At 37.7% G+C, this 22396-nt stretch overlaps 2 protein-coding genes and 3 long non-coding RNA genes across 5 annotated transcripts in view; 1 reads left to right on the forward strand and 4 right to left on the reverse strand.

Annotated features, from left to right (window-relative positions):
• Positions 1-5397, forward strand: part of LOC144039695 (uncharacterized) — an 18506-nt gene extending 13109 nt beyond the window's left edge. The window contains exons 2-3 of the long non-coding RNA XR_013289515.1: positions 1068-1206; positions 4555-5397. This is a non-coding gene — a long non-coding RNA (uncharacterized LOC144039695). The remainder of the gene's footprint in view (positions 1-1067; positions 1207-4554) is intronic.
• Positions 1-8711, reverse strand: part of LOC144039693 (adhesion G-protein coupled receptor F1-like) — a 19698-nt gene extending 10987 nt beyond the window's left edge. Inside the window, exons 1-13 of the mRNA XM_077553310.1 lie at positions 8697-8711; positions 7566-7712; positions 7269-7430; positions 7104-7151; positions 5979-6125; positions 5701-5862; positions 5501-5581; positions 3878-3907; positions 3710-3798; positions 3552-3613; positions 3274-3398; positions 2273-2488; positions 647-847 (exon numbers count right to left, since the gene is read on the reverse strand). Coding sequence (XP_077409436.1) covers positions 647-847; positions 2273-2488; positions 3274-3398; positions 3552-3613; positions 3710-3798; positions 3878-3907; positions 5501-5581; positions 5701-5862; positions 5979-6125; positions 7104-7151; positions 7269-7430; positions 7566-7656 — 1414 coding nt within the window. The 5' untranslated portion in view covers positions 7657-7712; positions 8697-8711. The remainder of the gene's footprint in view (positions 1-646; positions 848-2272; positions 2489-3273; positions 3399-3551; positions 3614-3709; positions 3799-3877; positions 3908-5500; positions 5582-5700; positions 5863-5978; positions 6126-7103; positions 7152-7268; positions 7431-7565; positions 7713-8696) is intronic.
• Positions 7686-16833, reverse strand: LOC144039763 (uncharacterized). Its single transcript, XM_077553415.1, has 18 exons — positions 16794-16833; positions 16633-16680; positions 15504-15650; positions 15206-15367; positions 15050-15088; positions 13919-14065; positions 13624-13785; positions 13468-13506; positions 12337-12483; positions 12042-12203; positions 11877-11924; positions 10748-10894; positions 10453-10614; positions 10288-10335; positions 9157-9303; positions 8862-9023; positions 8677-8744; positions 7686-7712 (listed from the first exon to the last, which is right to left on the reverse strand). Exons 1-18 carry the CDS (start codon positions 16831-16833, stop codon positions 7686-7688), a joined length of 1902 nt encoding a protein of 633 aa, XP_077409541.1.
• Positions 16834-17098: 265 nt separating this feature from the next.
• Positions 17099-18546, reverse strand: LOC144039696 (uncharacterized). The gene is made up of 3 exons (XR_013289516.1): positions 18388-18546; positions 18223-18270; positions 17099-17239 (listed from the first exon to the last, which is right to left on the reverse strand). It is a non-coding gene; the product is annotated as an uncharacterized LOC144039696 (long non-coding RNA).
• A 1273-nt stretch (positions 18547-19819) lies between these two features.
• LOC144039694 (uncharacterized) lies at positions 19820-22001 on the reverse strand. Its single transcript, XR_013289514.1, has 6 exons — positions 21855-22001; positions 21560-21721; positions 21395-21442; positions 20266-20412; positions 19970-20131; positions 19820-19852 (listed from the first exon to the last, which is right to left on the reverse strand). It is a non-coding gene; the product is annotated as an uncharacterized LOC144039694 (long non-coding RNA).
• Positions 22002-22396: the final 395 nt, after the last annotated feature.

Genomic DNA, 22396 nt, shown 5'->3' on the forward strand with positions numbered 1-22396 from the left:
GTTGATAAGGGACGTTATCCTACGTTTGAGCCATCTGAGGGTTCTAGTCATCAATAATGATTACTATGACAAGTGGTATGTATACTACGTATACCATTTTTGAAAAATTCTTAATGGCTTCTCTCAAGGAAAATTGGCAGTACAGTAAATGTTCAAATGGAATAGCGAAATACAACTGGCTAGGCTTCATTAGTGTCGGGAAACGCCAACAAATATAATTTAATGTGGTGGTAACTTCTGTTAAAATGTTGCTATTTTCAAGAAATTCAAAATAGCGGCACAGAGTAAAAATTGGCGGGAAAATTCAATAACCATTTTTAATGTGAATAAAGTCCCAAAGATCCCTTTGGTGCAAAGAAATACCCAGAAACACCAAATGTGTAAATAGTAGCAGTGGTATACTGTACATTTCATTGAACGTTCACAATATTAGAAAATTTCAAAATGGCGGCACATGGTCAAAAATGTTGGGAAAATTCTGAAAATGTATTTTTGTTGTTTTATCTATTTGATTAAAATGACAAATGGTTTCGTTAGAAATTCCAAACTTTTGCCTATAAGAGTCAAGCTACTGTTGTTCTGCATAACTTAACAAATGCAAAATATAATTTTGATGTCTTTCTGTTTTTTGCACTTTTAGTTTTACCTGTATTTGGGATGTTGTTAAACCTCACTTGGTAGGGGTCCTGGACAGAGCACTGTATTGGCACTTGCTGGCCAGCCTCACACAAGATCTTGTTTTGAAGGGGAACAGTCTGCACTATGGGTGTTTCCAAAAGACTGAACGGTTCATTGGAGTCCTGCAGGAAACTTGACTCCCCATCAAACAGCTGACATTGATAGAGTCCTGAAATAATATTGTTATGCAAATTAATGTAAGATTTCACTGCCAACTACCAAGTATTCTAAAATGTGGCAGATGGCAGTAAATGGAAACAGATTTCAACTAGTGTAAAGCACTCAGTGGAGTTGTTTTTCCTCGGTTTGGCCTAGTAGCCCAGTTCCCTAGTTGTCGTAGAAGGGTGCCCGTGTGCTTGGCGTAAAAATGTGTGCATCTTCATTTTCAGGCAAGAGCAAGTCTAGTATCCCGTTTCGGGGATGGAGATGACACGCATGCCAATTTGGTGACAAAGCCAGTGGTTCTCTACCCCGGTCCTCAGGAACCCCTATCCAGCCTGTTTTCCATGTCTTCTTCAGCCAACACAGGTGAGTTGATCAGCTAATCAGCAAGTTCTGCATGAAGCCTGATAATGATACTCACCTGTGTTGGCTGATGGAGACATAAAAAACAGGCTGGATAGAGGTCTCAGAGGACCAGGGTTGAGAACCACTAAGTAGACTGCACTCGGTGTAAAAACTGGTATATCTTCATTTTGGTGTCAATTTAAGTATAGTTTAGCCCAGGGATGGGCAAACTCGGTGCTCGAGGGCCAGAGTCCTGCAGGTTTTGGATGTTTCCCTTCTCCAACACAGCTGATATATGATCAGCTCATCAGCAAGCTCTGCATAAGCCTTATAATAATCCTGTTGATTGGAATCAGCTTGTGTTGGAAGACTCCAAAACCTCAATGACTCCGGCCTTTGAGGACCAAGTTTGCCCACCCCTGGTTTAGCGTATTTGTGTGGCTGCCGCACCCCCAGCGTATGACAAAATTTGGTGATAAAAAGGTGACTTGATTATAGACTTGCAAAAAGCAGGTCTAAATTCTGGCGCAGGTGATGGAATGCGATTTTGGTAGGCCCAGGCATATAGATTTGGTGCTCCATGGACATGTGTGGTGGACGTCATCAGATTTTATTCATGAATACGCCAAATGCGTAAAACAATCCCTCCGAATTGTTGTAGAAATCAATTCATTGAACGAATTATCATTATCATCTTAATAATACGTTAATAGCACCCCCTGACCACGTGTCACAAATGGGGTGGGGTTCCCGGGATCACACACACAGATACACAATCAGGGGTGCAAGGCGGTCTTTCAGACTCAATTTCTGCTTCCACAACTTCCTGAAGCATGTGCGCACTTCCACCGCCTAATTTAAATGGGAATGAGGGGAGCAGTTTCATGGCACGGAAGTCAGTTGCGTTCCATCCCACAACGGCATATACACCCCCTTACGACCAATTCTACCTGTGCAAAGTCTACGAAAATACCAAAAGAAAGAAAAGTCCGCCCATGTGCACAGTTACACTGCGCTTAGTGCTAAACTTGTGCTGCACACGTAAATAGGGCCCTTGTGCATATACAGTGCTTCAAGTGTTTCTTACCATTGTCAGTAAAAAAGAAATTTGTGATAGTCAGCGTTTCCGCTCCATTAGCTCGTGAAAAGCTGTGTATAATGTCTTCAATTATTACAGCATCATCAAGTGTCCATTCAGTCCTTTCGATACGAAACTCGAGGCCCTCTGGTGGTGGGCCACATGTCACATTCAAACTGTCACCGAAGAACACACTAGGTAGTTGAAATGTTAAGTTTCTTCTGCCTTTGAAGGAAAGCAACATAAAAGGTGTACAATTATTATTCTGCAGAGGTTTCTCAAGCAGGGGTGTCAAACATACGGCCCACGGGCCGGATCAGGCCCACAAAGGGGTTTAATTCGGTCAGCGAGGCGTTTTTGTAAAGTAAAAATGTTTTTGCTATGTCAATTAATCAGCCATCCCCAAACAAAACATAGAAATTCATAATTTTACAAGCAGTCCTCAGATGAGCAATGCAACTTGTACATGGAATCGTCCTGGATGTCATTATTTTACACACAACTTAAAGTTACGGTTTGTTTAATCTTTTTTTTTTTTAAATCATAGACCGACATAAACGTGTTAAATACAAAACAAATTCAATTACTGGTAACTCAAATACATATGACAAGGATTAAAGTCCTTATAACTTCATTAACTGCGCCACACAATGCATTCTGGGAACAATATACGTATATGCATAACACGTCCGTAACTCATACAGGCAAAGTGTTTCCATTCCATTTGCATTTGTGTTATTTTTTGGAACAATATGATTACAGTTGAAGTCCGTAACTTACGGCTGGCCCACAAATACTGACAATCTACGTATAATTGACGGCAATTGTTTTTAAGTTATATACCATTATTTTACCGATCCGGCCCACTTGGTAATATATTTTCCTCCATGCGGCCCCTGAGCTAATATGAGTTTGACACCCCTGTTCTCAAGACAAATAATCTTAATGGTAACATGACATTAAAATGACTCTAAGGTCATTCCAATTACAACAGAATTAAAGTTACTTACTCTCAAACCTTATAGGAAAGTCAATCCTCAGATCATTGAATAATGCTGTTAGAAGTGCATCAACATCTTCGTCTTGAATTGTAGTATTTGCAGTAATTTCAAAGTCCATAATGGTGCTACCAAACCTACACAAACGTTTAAAATCAGATTTATCACAGTAAGGTGAACTTGAAATAAAGGCCAAAAAAGGCTTTCATTCTAATGTATGAACGGTCAGATAGTTCAGGGCAATAATTTTTAAAAGCTTAAACATTTTCAAATTAAAGAATTAAATCTACCTGAAGCCCAAAAGTTCAGATGATAGTAGTTCTGGGATATGGATCCTAGATTGTGTTGCAATCTGTTTGAGCGTGAGCACACCCAACATGCGTTCAACAATTATACCAACAACAATTGCAAGCATTCTTTGAAATGATGAGAACAAATTCTAACTTACAGACTGCAAACACCTCTGGAAAACACCGTTATTTTCATCGTTGTATGAGTCATCAAAGTCAATCTCCAGAGTGAGCAATAATGACCTCACTAAAATACAGAAGTAACTTGTCAGTAAAAATTATTACACTTTTTCAGTGTGAAGAGTCATTATGTGTAACTTATTTACCGTCTATTGTCTGCATATCTGTAGGCAAATCTGTAATGTGAATTATATAGCAAAAGTTAGAATTAGAAGTTTTTCAAACATTACAATATTTTTTTTGCAAATCTTACTTAAGTTCACATAATGTCTTAGAAAGAGTTAAAAAAAAAAGTTGTCAAACGTTTTGTGGCATTTGAAATGTTAAGGATATCATGGTAGGGGAGAGTGGGGCAATTTGTGCAAGTAGTTAGACCCGTTATTTAGAAAACCATAGAAGAAGTTAGTTATGTGACCACATATTCTTGGAGAGACATCCATTTCGCTCATGCGGTAAAAAAAGGGAGACACATGGCTTGAGAGGTAAGCACATATAAGTTCCAAAAACAGTATTTTGCCTATCAAAGTAAAATTTCTATGATTAAGGTTTTTTGATGGCTGTGTTTGAACAATTACAGACAACTATGAAAACAGTTCACACGTTTTAGTGCTTTAGTAAGCTACATCATGAAACTATATGGTTAGCATGATGTTGGCTCAAAACAGCTGGGGGATGCATTTTTTTTTTCAAAATGGTGGGCTTGGGGTAATTTGTGCCAAAATTTTTGATTATTTACTCTATAATACTTTATTGTATTTTTACATTTGATTACTAAAAGTATGTGCCATTCTTCATTTTTGACCAAAACTCATCCTGTCACCAGATACAAAAGGAAGACAGGATTTCAACTCCTCCTGAGGATTTGGAAAGAGGGTAAGACCTATACGTCAGGTTGGAAAAGAGATAAAATTCTGCAGGATGGCCACAAAAAAAATATAGGGATAAGAAAAAAATAGGCTCAGGCAAGTGACAAATCTGGTAGTTCTGCTCACTTGGGTTATGTGTCTGCAGAAGTTATTTTTCCCTTGACAAAATCCACAGAAAGAAAGTAGAGTTGTAAAGAAAAAGAAAAAAAGCAAGAAAGTGGAAACAAGAATTGTGACTGACACACCTGAGAAGATGGAATTAGAGACGGCTCACAAAGAAAGAGAAGATGAGAGAGCAGGAAAAGCAAAAGAATGAAAAAAGAAAAGGCCTCTGAAACCTGCAAATCAAAGTTTTGTATTGAATTTGTCTTCCTTTTATATAGCATTATCGTTTGTGAAATTAAAATGATCTTTTTTACTTCAGTTACCAATGGCACAATTTACCCCACTGAATTCTGACTAGTGGCAGAGGCAAGTTGTGCCACTTTTTTTTTTAAAGCTATATTTCTAAAATAATTTATTGAGGCTCCAAAGTAATTGCTCCCAGGGATGCACAACATCTGAAACAATATGAACATATTTTAGTTGGAGACATTCCTGTAATCCCTTGCGTGAAAGACGCTTTAAGTAAAAATTGGCACTACTAACCCCGCTCTCCCTTATATCAGGTACTGAGGTAAATTGTGTAATATTAAGATATACTTGTAGAAGAATGCTAAATACTATTTTAAGGTTCACAGCTATTATGCTCAAAGACTGTAAAACCAGTGCCACTTTGAAATGTTTCCATCCACCATAATTTTCATAGTGTTAGCTCCGTCTTAATGTAATTGTACTTAAGAGTTAAGATCTAAGGTAAATGAACGTAAGAGTCGTATATTGTATGTGTCTCTGATACTTTACTTTCTGCTGATGATGGTGTTGTTGTTGATAATGATGGTGTTGTTGATGTTGTTGTTGTTGGTGGACACATTGTGTTGACACCTGTATAGCACAATTAAAAATATAACAGTATATATTAAATCCATAATCATGACTAAGCAAACGTAATAGTCAAATTGTTGTTCATATCCTGGCACAAGAGTTTGAGTATATGCACTTACCTAGTTCACAACGCTGCCCATCTGAAGGAATTGTATTTATGCAGTCGCAAATTTGCATACTGGTGTTGCTACAGGCACCATACATTTCACAGATGTCACACGACCATAGATACTCATCCTCACACTGACACTGTTCTTGTCCATTAAAATCTCTAAAGCAGACTGAAAAAATACACCACAACATTGACTAATATAATATTGAAAAACTTGAAGACCAGAGTTGTTTTAGTTTGTTTGTTTGTTTTCTACAGATAACAGAAACCAATAAACATTCTCACCTGTGGTAAAAATTAAGCTTGTCAGTCTTAAATCCACAGTGACGTTGAATGGCAAGGTGATATTTTCTATAGCTTCTTTTAGACGAATTATGAGCTCCCTTGGCTCAGTGAACAGTGTGCGCGCGCTGAGAACAGCGTCCACTGAGGCTAGGAAGAAACACAGATTACATGAAAGCAAATTACCTCAAGGGTAGCAAACAATGACTGAAAAGACCATAAGGAGGAGTATACCCCTAATGAGGCCCTATCGCGGCAAGTGGAGGGCTGCAAATTTTGGGAGGCACATGTAGCACCGTGTGACGTACAAAAAAGTCAGCGAAGTCCTATCCTAAAATGTGCAGGAAGTGAGCTATGAATTGTTGAATGTCCTAGAGGATTATTCTGATTGACTTAAAACTAGGGCTGTATTATCTTAAGATCTAGGATAACAACTGGGGGGGAAATCTTCAGTTTTTGAAATACTATATGAAGTAGGCGGGGCATAAAATTTTGCCTTTCCCTTTTCTCACAAAGTAGAAAATGCTTATTAAATTAACTCCCGTGTACATGCTCCAAAAAATCCCAAGCTTCATGTTTGTTTATAGTCAAGACGTGAAGGCATCTTAATGACAATATTCAGTTATACATGTAGTGCCAACTAGTGGTGACAAGAAATTATTTTTTTTATATTATTATCTAGTACCCCAAGCCCGTTGAACGGATCCAGTTGAAAATTTGTTAGAAAAGCCTTAGGATCTTGATCATGCCTCAGACCAAATATTGTGACTTTTCGGCAAAGGGTGTGGCCATTACGGTCTCGCAAAGGCTGATGTTACACTGTAACAATAAAGCTGCTTTAAATTGACCGAGATAAGCCTCTCTTCTCAAAATCTCGCACATTCGATGAGAGTCCAGGTCTGAAGAAATCTACAAACATAACACTATATTTCATCGTAGTTGTAGCCCAACTACTTTCAAAAAGAAATACATGTTGTTTTTTTATTTTAGCGTTTTTTTCCAACCGGATCTAGCTCACATTTGCTCAGAAGAGCGCAGCTCGGTCTTAATGTAATTGTACTTAGAGTTAAGCTCTTAGGTAAATGAATGTAAGAGTCATATATTGTACGTATTTCTCAGATACATTACTTTCTACTGGTGGTGGTGGTGGTGGTGGTGGGCATGTGATGTTGACACCTATGGAGCACAAATGAAAATATAACAGTATGCATTAAAACATGATTATTACTAGTAAACGTAAGAGTCAAATCGTTGTTCATATCCTGGCGCATTAATCTAAATAGATTCACTTACTTCGTTCACAATACTGCCCATCTGAAGGAATTCCATTTATGCAGTTGCAACTTTGCAGACTAGTATTGTTACATGCACCATAAGTTTCACAGATGTCACATGGCCATAGATACTCATCTTCACATTGACATTGCTCCTGCCCATTAAAGTCTCTATAGCAGACTGAAAAAACAAAAACAAAAAAAACACGTCACTACACTGACTAATTTAATATTAAAAAACTGGAAGATGAAAGTATTTTTTTTTTTTTTAGACAGAAAGACAAAAGAAACCAATTAGCGTAAAATACATTCTCACCTGTGGTCAAATTTAAGCTTGTCAGTATTAAATCAACACTGATGTTGAATGGTAAAGAGAGATTTTTCAAAGTTTCTCTTAGTTGACTCATGAGCTCCCTTGGCTCAGTGTTGAATGTGCTTATGTTGAGAACAGCGTCCACTGAGGCTAGGAAGAAGCACAGATTACATGAAAACAAATTACCTCAAGGGTAGCAAACAATGACTGAAAAGACCATAAGGAGGAGTATACCCCTAGTGAGGCCCTATCGCGGCAAGTTGGACCGAGGGCTGCAAATTTTGGGAGGCACATGTAGCACCGTGTGACGTACAAAAAAGTCAGCGAAGTCCTATCCTAAAATGTGCAGGAAGTGAGCTATGAATTGTTGAATGTCCTAGAGGATTATTCTGATTGACTTAAAACTAGGGCTGTATTATCTTAAGATCTAGGATAACAACTGGGGGGGAAATCTTGAGTTATTGAAATACCATATGAAGTAGGCGGGGCATAAAATTTTGCCTTTCGCTTTGTCACAAAGTAGGAAATAATTATTAAATTAACTCTCGTGTACATGCTCCAAAAAATCCCAAGCTTCATGTTTGTTTATAGTCAAGACCTGAAGGCATCTAAATGACAATATTCAGTTATACATGTAGTGCCAACTAGTGGTGACAAGAAATAAAAATTTTTACATTCTTATCTAGTACCCCAAGCCCGTTGAACGGATACAGTTGAAAAAATTTGTCAGAAAAGCCTTAGGATCTTGATCATGCCTCAGACCAAATATTGTGACTTTTCGGCAAAGGGTGTGGCCATTACGGTCTCGCAAAGGCTGATGTTACACTGTAACAATAAAGCTGCTTTAAATTGACCGAGATAAGCCTCTTTTCTCAAAATCTCGCACATTCGATGAGAGTCCAGGTCTGAAGAAATCTACAAACATAACACTATATTTCATCGTAGTTGTAGCCCAACTACTTTCAAAAAGAAATACATGTTGTTTTTTTATTTTAGCGTTTTTTTCCAACCGGATCTAGCTCACATTTGCTCAGAAGAGCGCAGCTCGGTCTTAATGTAATTGTACTTAGAGTTAAGCTCTTAGGTAAATGAATGTAAGAGTCATATATTGTACGTATGTCTCAGATACATTACTTTCTACTGGTGGTGCTGGTGGTGGTGGTGGGCATGTGATGTTGACACCTATGGAGCACAAATGAAAATATAACAGTATGCATTAAAACATGATTATTACTAGTAAACGTAAGAGTCAAATCGTTGTTCATATCCTGGCGCATTAATCTAAATAGATTCACTTACTTCGTTCACAATACTGCCCATCTGAAGGAATTCCATTTATGCAGTTGCAACTTTGCAGACTAGTATTGTTACATGCACCATAAGTTTCACAGATGTCACATGGCCATAGATACTCATCTTCACATTGACATTGCTCCTGTCCATTAAAGTCTCTATAGCAGACTGAAAAAAACAAAACAAAAAAAACACGTCACAACACTGACTAATTTAATATTAAAAAACTGGAAGATGAAAGTATTATTATTTTTTAGACAGACAGACAAAATAAACCAATTAGCGTAAAATACATTCTCACCTGTGGTCAAATTTAAGCTTGTCAGTATTAAATCAACACTGATGTTGAATGGTAAAGAGAGATTTTTCAAAGTTTCTCTTAGTTGACTCATGAGCTCCCTTGGCTCAGTGTTGAATGTGCTTATGTTGAGAACAGCGTCCAATGAGGCTAGGAAGAAACACAGATTACATGAAAACAAATTACCTCAAGGGTAGCAAACAATGACTGAAAAGACCATAAGGAGGAGTATACCCCTAGTGAGGCCCTATCGCGGCAAGTTGGACCGAGGGCTGCAAATTTTGGGAGGCACATGTAGCACCGTGTGACGTACAAAAAAGTCAGCGAAGTCCTATCCTAAAATGTGCAGGAAGTGAGCTATGAATTGTTGAATGTCCTAGAGGATTATTCTGATTGACTTAAAACTAGGGCTGTATTATCTTAAGATCTAGGATAACAACTGGGGGGGAAATCATCAGTTTTTGAAATACCATATGAAGTAGGCGGGGCATAAAATTTTGCCTTTCGCTTTGTCACAAAGTAGGAAATACTTATTAAATTAACTCTCGTGTACATGCTCCAAAAAATCCCAAGCTTCAAGTTTGTTTATAGTCAAGACCTGAAGGAATCTAAATGACAATATTCAGTTATACATGTAGTGCCAACTAGTGGTGACAAGAAATTATTTTTTTTACATTCTTATCTAGTACCCCAAGCCCGTTGAACGGATACAGTTGAAAAAATTTGTCAGAAAAGCCTTAGGATCTTGATCATGCCTCAGACCAAATATTGTGACTTTTCGGCAAAGGGTGTGGCCATTACGGTCTCGCAAAGGCTGATGTTACACTGTAACAATAAAGCTGCTTTAAATTGACCGAGATAAGCCTCTCTTCTCAAAATCTCGCACATTCGATGAGAGTCCAGGTCTGAAGAAATCTACAAACATAACACTATATTTCATCGTAGTTGTAGCCCAACTACTTTCAAAAAGAAATACATGTTGTTTTTTTATTTTAGCGTTTTTTTCCAACCGGATCTAGCTCACATTTGCTCAGAAGAGCGCAGCTCGGTCTTAATGTAATTGTACTTAGAGTTAAGCTCTTAGGTAAATGAATGTAAGAGTCATATATTGTACGTATGTCTCAGATACATTACTTTCTACTGGTGGTGGTGGTGGTGGTGGTGGGCATGTGATGTTGACACCTATGGAGCACAAATGAAAATATAACAGTATGCATTAAAACATGATTATTACTAGTAAACGTAAGAGTCAAATAGTTGTTCATATCCTGTCGCATTAATCTAAATAGATTCACTTACTTCGTTCACAATACTGCCCATCTGAAGGAATTCCATTTATGCAGTTGCAACTTTGCAGACTAGTATTGTTACATGCACCATAAGTTTCACAGATGTCACATGGCCATAGATACTCATCTTCACATTGACATTGCTCCTGTCCATTAAAGTCTCTATAGCAGACTGAAAAAAACAAAACAAAAAAAACACGTCACAACACTGACTAATTTAATATTAAAAAACTGGAAGATGAAAGTATTATTTTTTTTTAGACAGACAGACAAAAGAAACCAATTAGCGTAAAATACATTCTCACCTGTGGTCAAATTTAAGCTTGTCAGTATTAAATCAACACTGATGTTGAATGGTAAAGAGAGATTTTTCAAAGTTTCTCTTAGTTGACTCATGAGCTCCCTTGGCTCAGTGTTGAATGTGCTTATGTTGAGAACAGCGTCCAATGAGGCTAGGAAGAAACACAGATTACATGAAAACAAATTACCTCAAGGGTAGCAAACAATGACTGAAAAGACCATAAGGAGGAGTATACCCCTAATGAGGCCCTATCGCGGCAAGTTGGACCGAGGGCCGCAAATTTTGGGAGGCACATGTAGCACCGTGTGACGTACAAAAAAGTCAGCGAAGTCCTATCCTAAAATGTGCAGGAAGTGAGCTATGAATTGTTGAATGTCCTAGAGGATTATTCTGATTGACTTAAAACTAGGGCTGTATTATCTTAAGATCTAGGATAACAACTGGGGGGGAAATCTTGAGTTTTTGAAATACCATATGAAGTAGGCGGGGCATAAAATTTTGCCTTTCGCTTTGTTACAAAGTAGGAAATACTTATTAAATTAACTCTCGTGTACATGCTCCAAAAAATCCCAAGCTTCAAGTTTGTTTATAGTCAAGACCTGAAGGCATCTAAATGACAATATTCAGTTATACATGTAGTGCCAACTAGTGGTGACAAGAAATTAATTTTTTTACATTCTTATCTAGTACCCCAAGCCCGTTGAACGGATCCAGTTGAAAATTTGTCAGAAAAGCCTTAGGATCTTGATCATGCCTCAGACCAAATATTGTGACTTTTCGGCAAAGGGTGTGGCCATTACGGTCTCGCAAAGGCTGATGTTACACTGTGACAATAAAGCTGCTTTAACTTGACCAAGATAAGCCTCTCTTCTCAAAATCTCGCACATTCGATGAGAGTCCAGGTCTGAAGAAATCTACAAACATAACACTATATTTCATCGTAGTTGTAGCCCAACTACTTTCAAAAAGAAATACATGTTGTTTTTTTATTTTAGCGTTTTTTTCCAACCGGATCTAGCTCACATTTGCTCAGAAGAGCGCAGCTCGGTCTTAATGTAATTGTACTTAGAGTTAAGCTCTTAGGTAAATGAATGTAAAAGTCATATATTGTACGTATGTCTCAGATACATTACTTTCTACTGGTGGTGCTGGTGGTGGTGGTGGGCATGTGATGTTGACACCTATGGAGCACAAATGAAAATATAACAGTATGCATTAAAACATGATTATTATTAGTAAACGTAAGAGTCAAATCGTTGTTCATATCCTGTCGCATTAATCTAAATAGATTCACTTACTTCGTTCACAATACTGCCCATCTGAAGGAATTCCATTTATGCAGTTGCAACTTTGCAGACTAGTATTGTTACATGCACCATAAGTTTCACAGATGTCACATGGCCATAGATACTCATCTTCACATTGACATTGCTCCTGTCCATTAAAGTCTCTATAGCAGACTGAAAAAAACAAAACAAAAAAAACACGTCACAACACTGACTAATTTAATATTAAAAAACTGGAAGATGAAAGTATTATTATTTTTTAGACAGACAGACAAAAGAAACCAATTAGCGTAAAATACATTCTCACCTGTGGTCAAATTTAAGCTTGTCAGTATTAAATCAACACTGATGTTGAATGGTAAAGAGAGATTTTTCAAAGTTTCTCTTAGTTGACTCATGAGCTCCCTTGGCTCAGTGTTGAATGTGCTTATGTTGAGAACAGCGTCCAATGAGGCTAGGAAGAAACACAGATTACATGAAAACAAATTACCTCAAGGGTAGCAAACAATGACTGAAAAGACCATAAGGAGGAGTATACCCCTAATGAGGCCCTATCGCGGCAAGTTTGACCGAGGGCCGCAAATTTTGGGAGGCACATGTAGCACCGTGTGACGTACAAAAAAGTCAGCGAAGTCCTATCCTAAAATGTGCAGGAAGTGAGCTATGAATTGTTGAATGTCCTAGAGGATTATTCTGATTGACTTAAAACTAGGGCTGTATTATCTTAAGATCTAGGATAACAACTGGGGGGGAAATCTTGAGTTTTTGAAATACTATATGAAGTAGGCGGGGCATAAAATTTTGCCTTTCGCTTTGTCACAAAGTAGGAAATGCTTATTGAATTAACTCCCGTGTACATGCTCCAAAAAATCCCAAGCTTCATGTTTGTTTATAGTCAAGACCTGAAGGCATCTAAATGACAATATTCAGTTATACATGTAGTGCCAACTAGTGGTGACAAGAAATAAATTTTTTTACATTCTTATCTAGTACCCCAAGCCCGTTGAACGGATACAGTTGAAAAAATTTGTCAGAAAAGCCTTAGGATCTTGATCATGCCTCAGACCAAATATTGTGACTTTTCGGCAAAGGGTGTGGCCATTACGGTCTCGCAAAGGCTGATGTTACACTGTAACAATAAAGCTGCTTTAACTTGACCGAGATAAGCCTCTCTTCTCAAAATCTCGCACATTCGATGAGAGTCCAGGTCTGAAGAAATCTACAAACATAACACTATATTTCATCGTAGTTGTAGCCCAACTACTTTCAAAAAGAAATACATGTTGTTTTTTTATTTTAGCGTTTTTTTCCAACCGGATCTAGCTCACATTTGGTCAGAAGAGTGCAGCTCGGTCTTAATGTAATTGTACTTAGAGTTAAGCTCTTAGGTAAATGAATGTAAGAGTCATATATTGTACGTATGTCTCAGATACATTACTTTCTACTGGTGGTGGTGGTGGGCATGTGATGTTGACACCTATGGAGCACAAATGAAAATATAACAGTATGCATTAAAACATGATTATTATTAGTAAACGTAAGAGTCAAATCGTTGTTCATATCCTGGCGCATTAATCTAAATAGATTCACTTACTTCGTTCACAATACTGCCCATCTGAAGGAATTCCATTTATGCAGTTGCAACTTTGCAGACTAGTATTGTTACATGCACCATAAGTTTCACAGATGTCACATGGCCATAGATACTCATCTTCACATTGACATTGCTCCTGTCCATTAAAGTCTCTATAGCAGACTGAAAAAAACAAAACAAAAAAAACACGTCACAACACTGACTAATTTAATATTAAAAAACTGGAAGATGAAAGTATTATTATTTTTTAGACAGACAGACAAAAGAAACCAATTAGCGTAAAATACATTCTCACCTGTGGTCAAATTTAAGCTTGTCAGTATTAAATCAACACTGATGTTGAATGGTAAAGAGAGATTTTTCAAAGTTTCTCTTAGTTGACTCATGAGCTCCCTTGGCTCAGTGTTGAATGTGCTTATGTTGAGAACAGCGTCCAATGAGGCTAGGAAGAAACACAGATTACATGAAAACAAATTACCTCAAGGGTAGCAAACAATGACTGAAAAGACCATAAGGAGGAGTATACCCCTAATGAGGCCCTATCGCGGCAAGTTGGACCGAGGGCCGCAAATTTTGGGAGGCACATGTAGCACCGTGTGACGTACAAAAAAGTCAGCGAAGTCCTATCCTAAAATGTGCAGGAAGTGAGCTATGAATTGTTGAATGTCCTAGAGGATTATTCTGATTGACTTAAAACTAGGGCTGTATTATCTTAAGATCTAGGATAACAACTGGGGGGGAAATCTTCAGTTTTTGAAATACCATATGAAGTAGGCGGGGCATAAAATTTTGCCTTTCGCTTTGTCACAAAGTAGGAAATGCTTATTGAATTAACTCCCGTGTACATGCTCCAAAAAATCCCAAGCTTCATGTTTGTTAATAGTCAAGACCTGAAGGCATCTAAATGACAATATTCAGTTATACATGTAGTGCCAACTAGTGGTGACAAGAAATTAATTTTTTTACATTCTTATCTAGTACCCCAAGCCCGTTGAACGGATACAGTTGAAAAAATTTGTCAGAAAAGCCTTAGGATCTTGATCATGCCTCAGACCAAATATTGTGACTTTTCGGCAAAGGGTGTGGCCATTACGGTCTCGCAAAGGCTGATGTTACACTGTAACAATAAAGCTGCTTTAACTTGACCGAGATAAGCCTCTCTTCTCAAAATCTCGCACATTCGATGAGAGTCCAGGTCTGAAGAAATCTACAAACATAACACTATATTTCATCGTAGTTGTAGCCCAACTACTTTCAAAAAGAAATACATGTTGTTTTTTTATTTTAGCGTTTTTTTCCAACCGGATCTAGCTCACATTTGGTCAGAAGAGTGCAGCTCGGTCTTAATGTAATTGTACTTAGAGTTAAGCTCTTAGGTAAATGAATGTAAGAGTCATATATTGTACGTATGTCTCAGATACATTACTTTCTACTGGTGGTGGTGGTGGGCATGTGATGTTGACACCTATGGAGCACAAATGAAAATATAACAGTATGCATTAAAACATGATTATTATTAGTAAACGTAAGAGTCAAATCGTTGTTCATATCCTGGCGCATTAATCTAAATAGATTCACTTACTTCGTTCACAATACTGCCCATCTGAAGGAATTCCATTTATGCAGTTGCAACTTTGCAGACTAGTATTGTTACATGCACCATAAGTTTCACAGATGTCACATGGCCATAGATACTCATCTTCACATTGACATTGCTCCTGTCCATTAAAGTCTCTATAGCAGACTGAAAATAACAAAACAAAAAAAACACGTCACAACACTGACTAATTTAATATTAAAAAACTGGAAGATGAAAGTATTTTTTTTTTTTTTTAGACAGACAGACAAAAGAAACCAATTAGCGTAAAATACATTCTCACCTGTGGTCAAATTTAAGCTTGTCAGTATTAAATCAACACTGATGTTGAATGGTAAAGAGAGATTTTTCAAAGTTTCTCTTAGTTGACTCATGAGCTCCCTTGGCTCAGTGTTGAATGTGCTTATGTTGAGAACAGCGTCCAATGAGGCTAGGAAGAAACACAGATTACATGAAAACAAATTACCTCAAGGGTAGCAAACAATGACTGAAAAGACCATAAGGAGGAGTATACCCCTAATGAGGCCCTATCGCGGCAAGTTGGACCGAGGGCCGCAAATTTTGGGAGGCACATGTAGCACCGTGTGACGTACAAAAAAGTCAGCGAAGTCCTATCCTAAAATGTGCAGGAAGTGAGCTATGAATTGTTGAATGTCCTAGAGGATTATTCTGATTGACTTAAAACTAGGGCTGTATTATCTTAAGATCTAGGATAACAACTGGGGGGGAAATCTTCAGTTTTTGAAATACCATATGAAGTAGGCGGGGCATAAAATTTTGCCTTTCGCTTTGTCACAAAGTAGGAAATGCTTATTGAATTAACTCCCGTGTACATGCTCCAAAAAATCCCAAGCTTCATGTTTGTTAATAGTCAAGACCTGAAGGCATCTAAATGACAATATTCAGTTATACATGTAGTGCCAACTAGTGGTGACAAGAAATTAATTTTTTTACATTCTTATCTAGTACCCCAAGCCCGTTGAACGGATCCAGTTGAAAATTTGTCAGAAAAGCCTTAGGATCTTGATCATGCCTCAGACCAAATATTGTGACTTTTCGGCAAAGGGTGTGGCCATTACGGTCTCGCAAAGGCTGATGTTACACTGTGACAATAAAGCTGCTTTAACTTGACCGAGATAAGCCTCTCTTCTCAAAATCTCGCACATTCGATGAGAGTCTAGGTCTGAAGAAATCTACAAACATAACACTATATTTCATCGTAGTTGTAGCCCAACTACTTTCAAAAAGAAATACATGTTGTTTTTTTATTTTAGCGTTTTTTTCCAACCGGATCTAGCTCACATTTGCGCAGAAGAGCGCAGCTCGGTCTTAATGTAATTGTACTTAGAGTTAAGCTCTTAGGTAAATGAATGTAAGAGTCATATATTGTACGTATTTCTCAGATACATTACTTTCTACTGGTGGTGGTGGTGGTGGTGGTGGGCATGTGATGTTGACACCTATGGAGCACAAATGAAAATATAACAGTATGCATTAAAACATGATTATTATTAGTAAACGTAAGAGTCAAATCGTTGTTCATATCCTGGCGCATTAATCTAAATAGATTCACTTACTTCGTTCACAATACTGCCCATCTGAAGGAATTCCATTTATGCAGTTGCAACTTTGCAGACTAGTATTGTTACATGCACCATAAGTTTCACAGATGTCACATGGCCATAGATACTCATCTTCACATTGACATTGCTCCTGTCCAATAAAATCTCTATAGCAGACTGAAAAAAACAAAACAAAAAAAACACGTCACAACACTGACTAATTTAATATTAAAAAACTGGAAGATGAAAGTATTATTATTTTTTAGACAGACAGACAAAAGAAACCAATTAGCGTAAAATACATTCTCACCTGTGGTCAAATTTAAGCTTGTCAGTATTAAATCAACACTGATGTTGAATGGTAAAGAGAGATTTTTCAAAGTTTCTCTTAGTTGACTCATGAGCTCCCTTGGCTCAGTGTTGAATGTGCTTATGTTGAGAACAGCGTCCAATGAGGCTAGGAAGAAACACAGATTACATGAAAACAAATTACCTCAAGGGTAGCAAACAATGACTGAAAAGACCATAAGGAGGAGTATACCCCTAATGAGGCCCTATCGCGGCAAGTTGGACCGAGGGCCGCAAATTTTGGGAGGCACATGTAGCACCGTGTGACGTACAAAAAAGTCAGCGAAGTCCTATCCTAAAATGTGCAGGAAGTGAGCTATGAATTGTTGAATGTCCTAGAGGATTATTCTGATTGACTTAAAACTAGGGCTGTATTATCTTAAGATCTAGGATAACAACTGGGGGGGAAATCTTCAGTTTTTGAAATACCATATGAAGTAGGCGGGGCATAAAATTTTGCCTTTCGCTTTGTCACAAAGTAGGAAATGCTTATTGAATTAACTCCCGTGTACATGCTCCAAAAAATCCCAAGCTTCATGTTTGTTAATAGTCAAGACCTGAAGGCATCTAAATGACAATATTCAGTTATACATGTAGTGCCAACTAGTGGTGACAAGAAATTAATTTTTTTACATTCTTATCTAGTACCCCAAGCCCGTTGAACGGATCCAGTTGAAAATTTGTCAGAAAAGCCTTAGGATCTTGATCATGCCTCAGACCAAATATTGTGACTTTTCGGCAAAGGGTGTGGCCATTACGGTCTCGCAAAGGCTGATGTTACACTGTGACAATAAAGCTGCTTTAACTTGACCGAGATAAGCCTCTCTTCTCAAAATCTCGCACATTCGATGAGAGTCCAGGTCTGAAGAAATCTATAAACATAACACTATATTTCATCGTAGTTGTAGCCCAACTGCTTTCAAAAAGAAATACATGTTGTTTTTTTTATTTTAGCGTTTTTTTCCAACCGGATCTAGCTCACATTTGCGCAGAAGAGCGCAGCTCGGTCTTAATGTAATTGTACTTAGAGTTAAGCTCTTAGGTAAATGAATGTAAGAGTCATATATTGTACGTATTTCTCAGATACATTACTTTCTACTGGTGGTGGTGGTGGTGGTGGTGGGCATGTGATGTTGACACCTATGGAGCACAAATGAAAATATAACAGTATGCATTAAAACATGATTATTACTAGTAAACGTAAGAGTCAAATAGTTGTTCATATCCTGGCGCATTAATCTAAATCGATTCACTTACTTCGTTCACAATACTGCCCATCTGAAGGAATTCCATTTATGCAGTTGCAACTTTGCAGACTAGTATTGTTACATGCACCATAAGTTTCACAGATGTCACATGGCCATAGATACTCATCTTCACATTGACATTGCTCCTGTCCATTAAAGTCTCTATAGCAGACTGAAAAAAACAAAACAAAAAAAACACGTCACAACACTGACTAATTTAATATTAAAAAACTGGAAGATGAAAGTATTATTTTTTTTTAGACAGACAGACAAAAGAAACCAATTAGCGTAAAATACATTCTCACCTGTGGTCAAATTTAAGCTTGTCAGTATTAAATCAACACTGATGTTGAATGGTAATGAGAGATTTTTCAAAGTTTCTCTTAGTTGACTCATGAGCTCCCTTGGCTCAGTGTTGAATGTGCTTATGTTGAGAACAGCGTCCAATGAGGCTAGGAAGAAACACAGATTACATGAAAACAAATTACCTCAAGGGTAGCAAACAATGACTGAAAAGACCATAAGGAGGAGTATACCCCTAATGAGGCCCTATCGCGGCAAGTTTGACCGAGGGCCGCAAATTTTGGGAGGCACATGTAGCACCGTGTGACGTACAAAAAAGTCAGCGAAGTCCTATCCTAAAATGTGCAGGAAGTGAGCTATGAATTGTTGAATGTCCTAGAGGATTATTCTGATTGACTTAAAACTAGGGCTGTATTATCTTAAGATCTAGGATAACAACTGGGGGGGAAATCTTGAGTTTTTGAAATACTATATGAAGTAGGCGGGGCATAAAATTTTGCCTTTCGCTTTGTCACAAAGTAGGAAATGCTTATTAAATTAACTCTCGTGTACATGCTCCAAAAAATCCCAAGATTCATGTTTGTTTATAGTCAAGACCTGAAGGCATCTAAATGACAATATTCAGTTATACATGTAGTGCCAACTAGTGGTGACAAGAAATTAATTTTTTTACATTCTTATCTAGTACCCCAAGCCCGTTGAACGGATACAGTTGAAAAAATTTGTCAGAAAAGCCTTAGGATCTTGATCATGCCTCAGACCAAATATTGTGACTTTTCGGCAAAGGGTGTGGCCATTACGGTCTCGCAAAGGCTGATGTTACACTGTAACAATAAAGCTGCTTTAACTTGACCGAGATAAGCCTCTCTTCTCAAAATCTCGCACATTCGATGAGAGTCCAGGTCTGAAGAAATCTACAAACATAACACTATACTTCATCGTAGTTGTAGCCCAACTACTTTCAAAAAGAAATACATGTTGTTTTTTTATTTTAGCGTTTTTTTCCAACCGGATCTAGCTCACATTTGGTCAGAAGAGTGCAGCTCGGTCTTAATGTAATTGTACTTAGAGTTAAGCTCTTAGGTAAATGAATGTAAGAGTCATATATTGTACGTATGTCTCAGATACATTACTTTCTACTGGTGGTGGTGGTGGGCATGTGATGTTGACACCTATGGAGCACAAATGAAAATATAACAGTATGCATTAAAACATGATTATTATTAGTAAACGTAAGAGTCAAATCGTTGTTCATATCCTGGCGCATTAATCTAAATAGATTCACTTACTTCGTTCACAATACTGCCCATCTGAAGGAATTCCATTTATGCAGTTGCAACTTTGCAGACTAGTATTGTTACATGCACCATAAGTTTCACAGATGTCACATGGCCATAGATACTCATCTTCACATTGACATTGCTCCTGTCCATTAAAGTCTCTATAGCAGACTGAAAAAAACAAAACAAAAAAAAACACGTCACAACACTGACTAATTTAATATTAAAAAACTGGAAGATGAAAGTATTATTATTTTTTAGACAGACAGACAAAAGAAACCAATTAGCGTAAAATACATTCTCACCTGTGGTCAAATTTAAGCTTGTCAGTATTAAATCAACACTGATGTTGAATGGTAAAGAGAGATTTTTCAAAGTTTCTCTTAGTTGACTCATGAGCTCCCTTGGCTCAGTGTTGAATGTGCTTATGTTGAGAACAGCGTCCAATGAGGCTAGGAAGAAACACAGATTACATGAAAACAAATTACCTCAAGGGTAGCAAACAATGACTGAAAAGACCATAAGGAGGAGTATACCCCTAATGAGGCCCTATCGCGGCAAGTTGGACCGAGGGCCGCAAATTTTGGGAGGCACATGTAGCACCGTGTGACGTACAAAAAAGTCAGCGAAGTCCTATCCTAAAATGTGCAGGAAGTGAGCTATGAATTATTGAATGTCCTAGAGGATTATTCTGATTGACTTAAAACTAGGGCTGTATTATCTTAAGATCTAGGATAACAACTGGGGGGGAAATCTTCAGTTTTTGAAATACCATATGAAGTAGGCGGGGCATAAAATTTTGCCTTTCGCTTTGTCACAAAGTAGGAAATGCTTATTGAATTAACTCCCGTGTACATGCTCCAAAAAATCCCAAGCTTCATGTTTGTTAATAGTCAAGACCTGAAGGCATCTAAATGACAATATTCAGTTATACATGTAGTGCCAACTAGTGGTGACAAGAAATTAATTTTTTTACATTCTTATCTAGTACCCCAAGCCCGTTGAACGGATCCAGTTGAAAATTTGTCAGAAAAGCCTTAGGATCTTGATCATGCCTCAGACCAAATATTGTGACTTTTCGGCAAAGGGTGTGGCCATTACGGTCTCGCAAAGGCTGATGTTACACTGTGACAATAAAGCTGCTTTAACTTGACCAAGATAAGCCTCTCTTCTCAAAATCTCGCACATTCGATGAGAGTCCAGGTCTGAAGAAATCTACAAACATAACACTATATTTCATCGTAGTTGTAGCCCAACTACTTTCAAAAAGAAATACATGTTGTTTTTTTATTTTAGCGTTTTTTTCCAACCGGATCTAGCTCACATTTGCTCAGAAGAGCGCAGCTCGGTCTTAATGTAATTGTACTTAGAGTTAAGCTCTTAGGTAAATGAATGTAAGAGTCATATATTGTACGTATTTCTCAGATACATTACTTTCTACTGGTGGTGGTGGTGGTGGTGGTGGGCATGTGATGTTGACACCTATGGAGCACAAATGAAAATATAACAGTATGCATTAAAACATGATTATTATTAGTAAACGTAAGAGTCAAATCGTTGTTCATATCCTGGCGCATTAATCTAAATAGATTCACTTACTTCGTTCACAATACTGCCCATCTGAAGGAATTCCATTTATGCAGTTGCAACTTTGCAGACTAGTATTGTTACATGCACCATAAGTTTCACAGATGTCACATGGCCATAGATACTCATCTTCACATTGACATTGCTCCTGTCCATTAAAGTCTCTATAGCAGACTGAAAAAAACAAAACAAAAAAAACACGTCACAACACTGACTAATTTAATATTAAAAAACTGGAAGATGAAAGTATTATTATTTTTTAGACAGACAGACAAAAGAAACCAATTAGCGTAAAATACATTCTCACCTGTGGTCAAATTTAAGCTTGTCAGTATTAAATCAACACTGATGTTGAATGGTAAAGAGAGATTTTTCAAAGTTTCTCTTAGTTGACTCATGAGCTCCCTTGGCTCAGTGTTGAATGTGCTTATGTTGAGAACAGCGTCCAATGAGGCTAGGAAGAAACACAGATTACATGAAAACAAATTACCTCAAGGGTAGCAAACAATGACTGAAAAGACCATAAGGAGGAGTATACCCCTAATGAGGCCCTATCGCGGCAAGTTGGACCGAGGGCCGCAAATTTTGGGAGGCACATGTAGCACCGTGTGACGTACAAAAAAGTCAGCGAAGTCCTATCCTAAAATGTGCAGGAAGTGAGCTATGAATTGTTGAATGTCCTAGAGGATTATTCTGATTGACTTAAAACTAGGGCTGTATTATCTTAAGATCTAGGATAACAACTGGGGGGGAAATCTTCAGTTTTTGAAATACCATATGAAGTAGGCGGGGCATAAAATTTTGCCTTTCGCTTTGTCACAAAGTAGGAAATGCTTATTGAATTAACTC

The sequence above is a fragment of the Vanacampus margaritifer genome, chromosome 19, assembly GCF_051991255.1.
Source record: "Vanacampus margaritifer isolate UIUO_Vmar chromosome 19, RoL_Vmar_1.0, whole genome shotgun sequence".
In the NCBI taxonomy this organism is placed as follows: Eukaryota; Metazoa; Chordata; class Actinopteri; order Syngnathiformes; family Syngnathidae; genus Vanacampus; species Vanacampus margaritifer.

Excerpts from the sequence above, each read along its gene's own strand:
- LOC144039763 (XM_077553415.1), bottom strand. The coding sequence starts at position 16,833 with ATGGAATTCCTTCAGATGGGCAGTATTGTGAACGAAGTAA. Across the intron at positions 12,204-12,336 it reads AAGCTTAAATTTGACCACAG|TCTGCTATAGAGACTTTAAT; the intron begins GTGAGAATGTAT and ends TGTTTTTTTCAG. Across the intron at positions 9,024-9,156 it reads AAGCTTAAATTTGACCACAG|TCTGCTATAGAGACTTTAAT; the intron begins GTGAGAATGTAT and ends TGTTTTTTTCAG.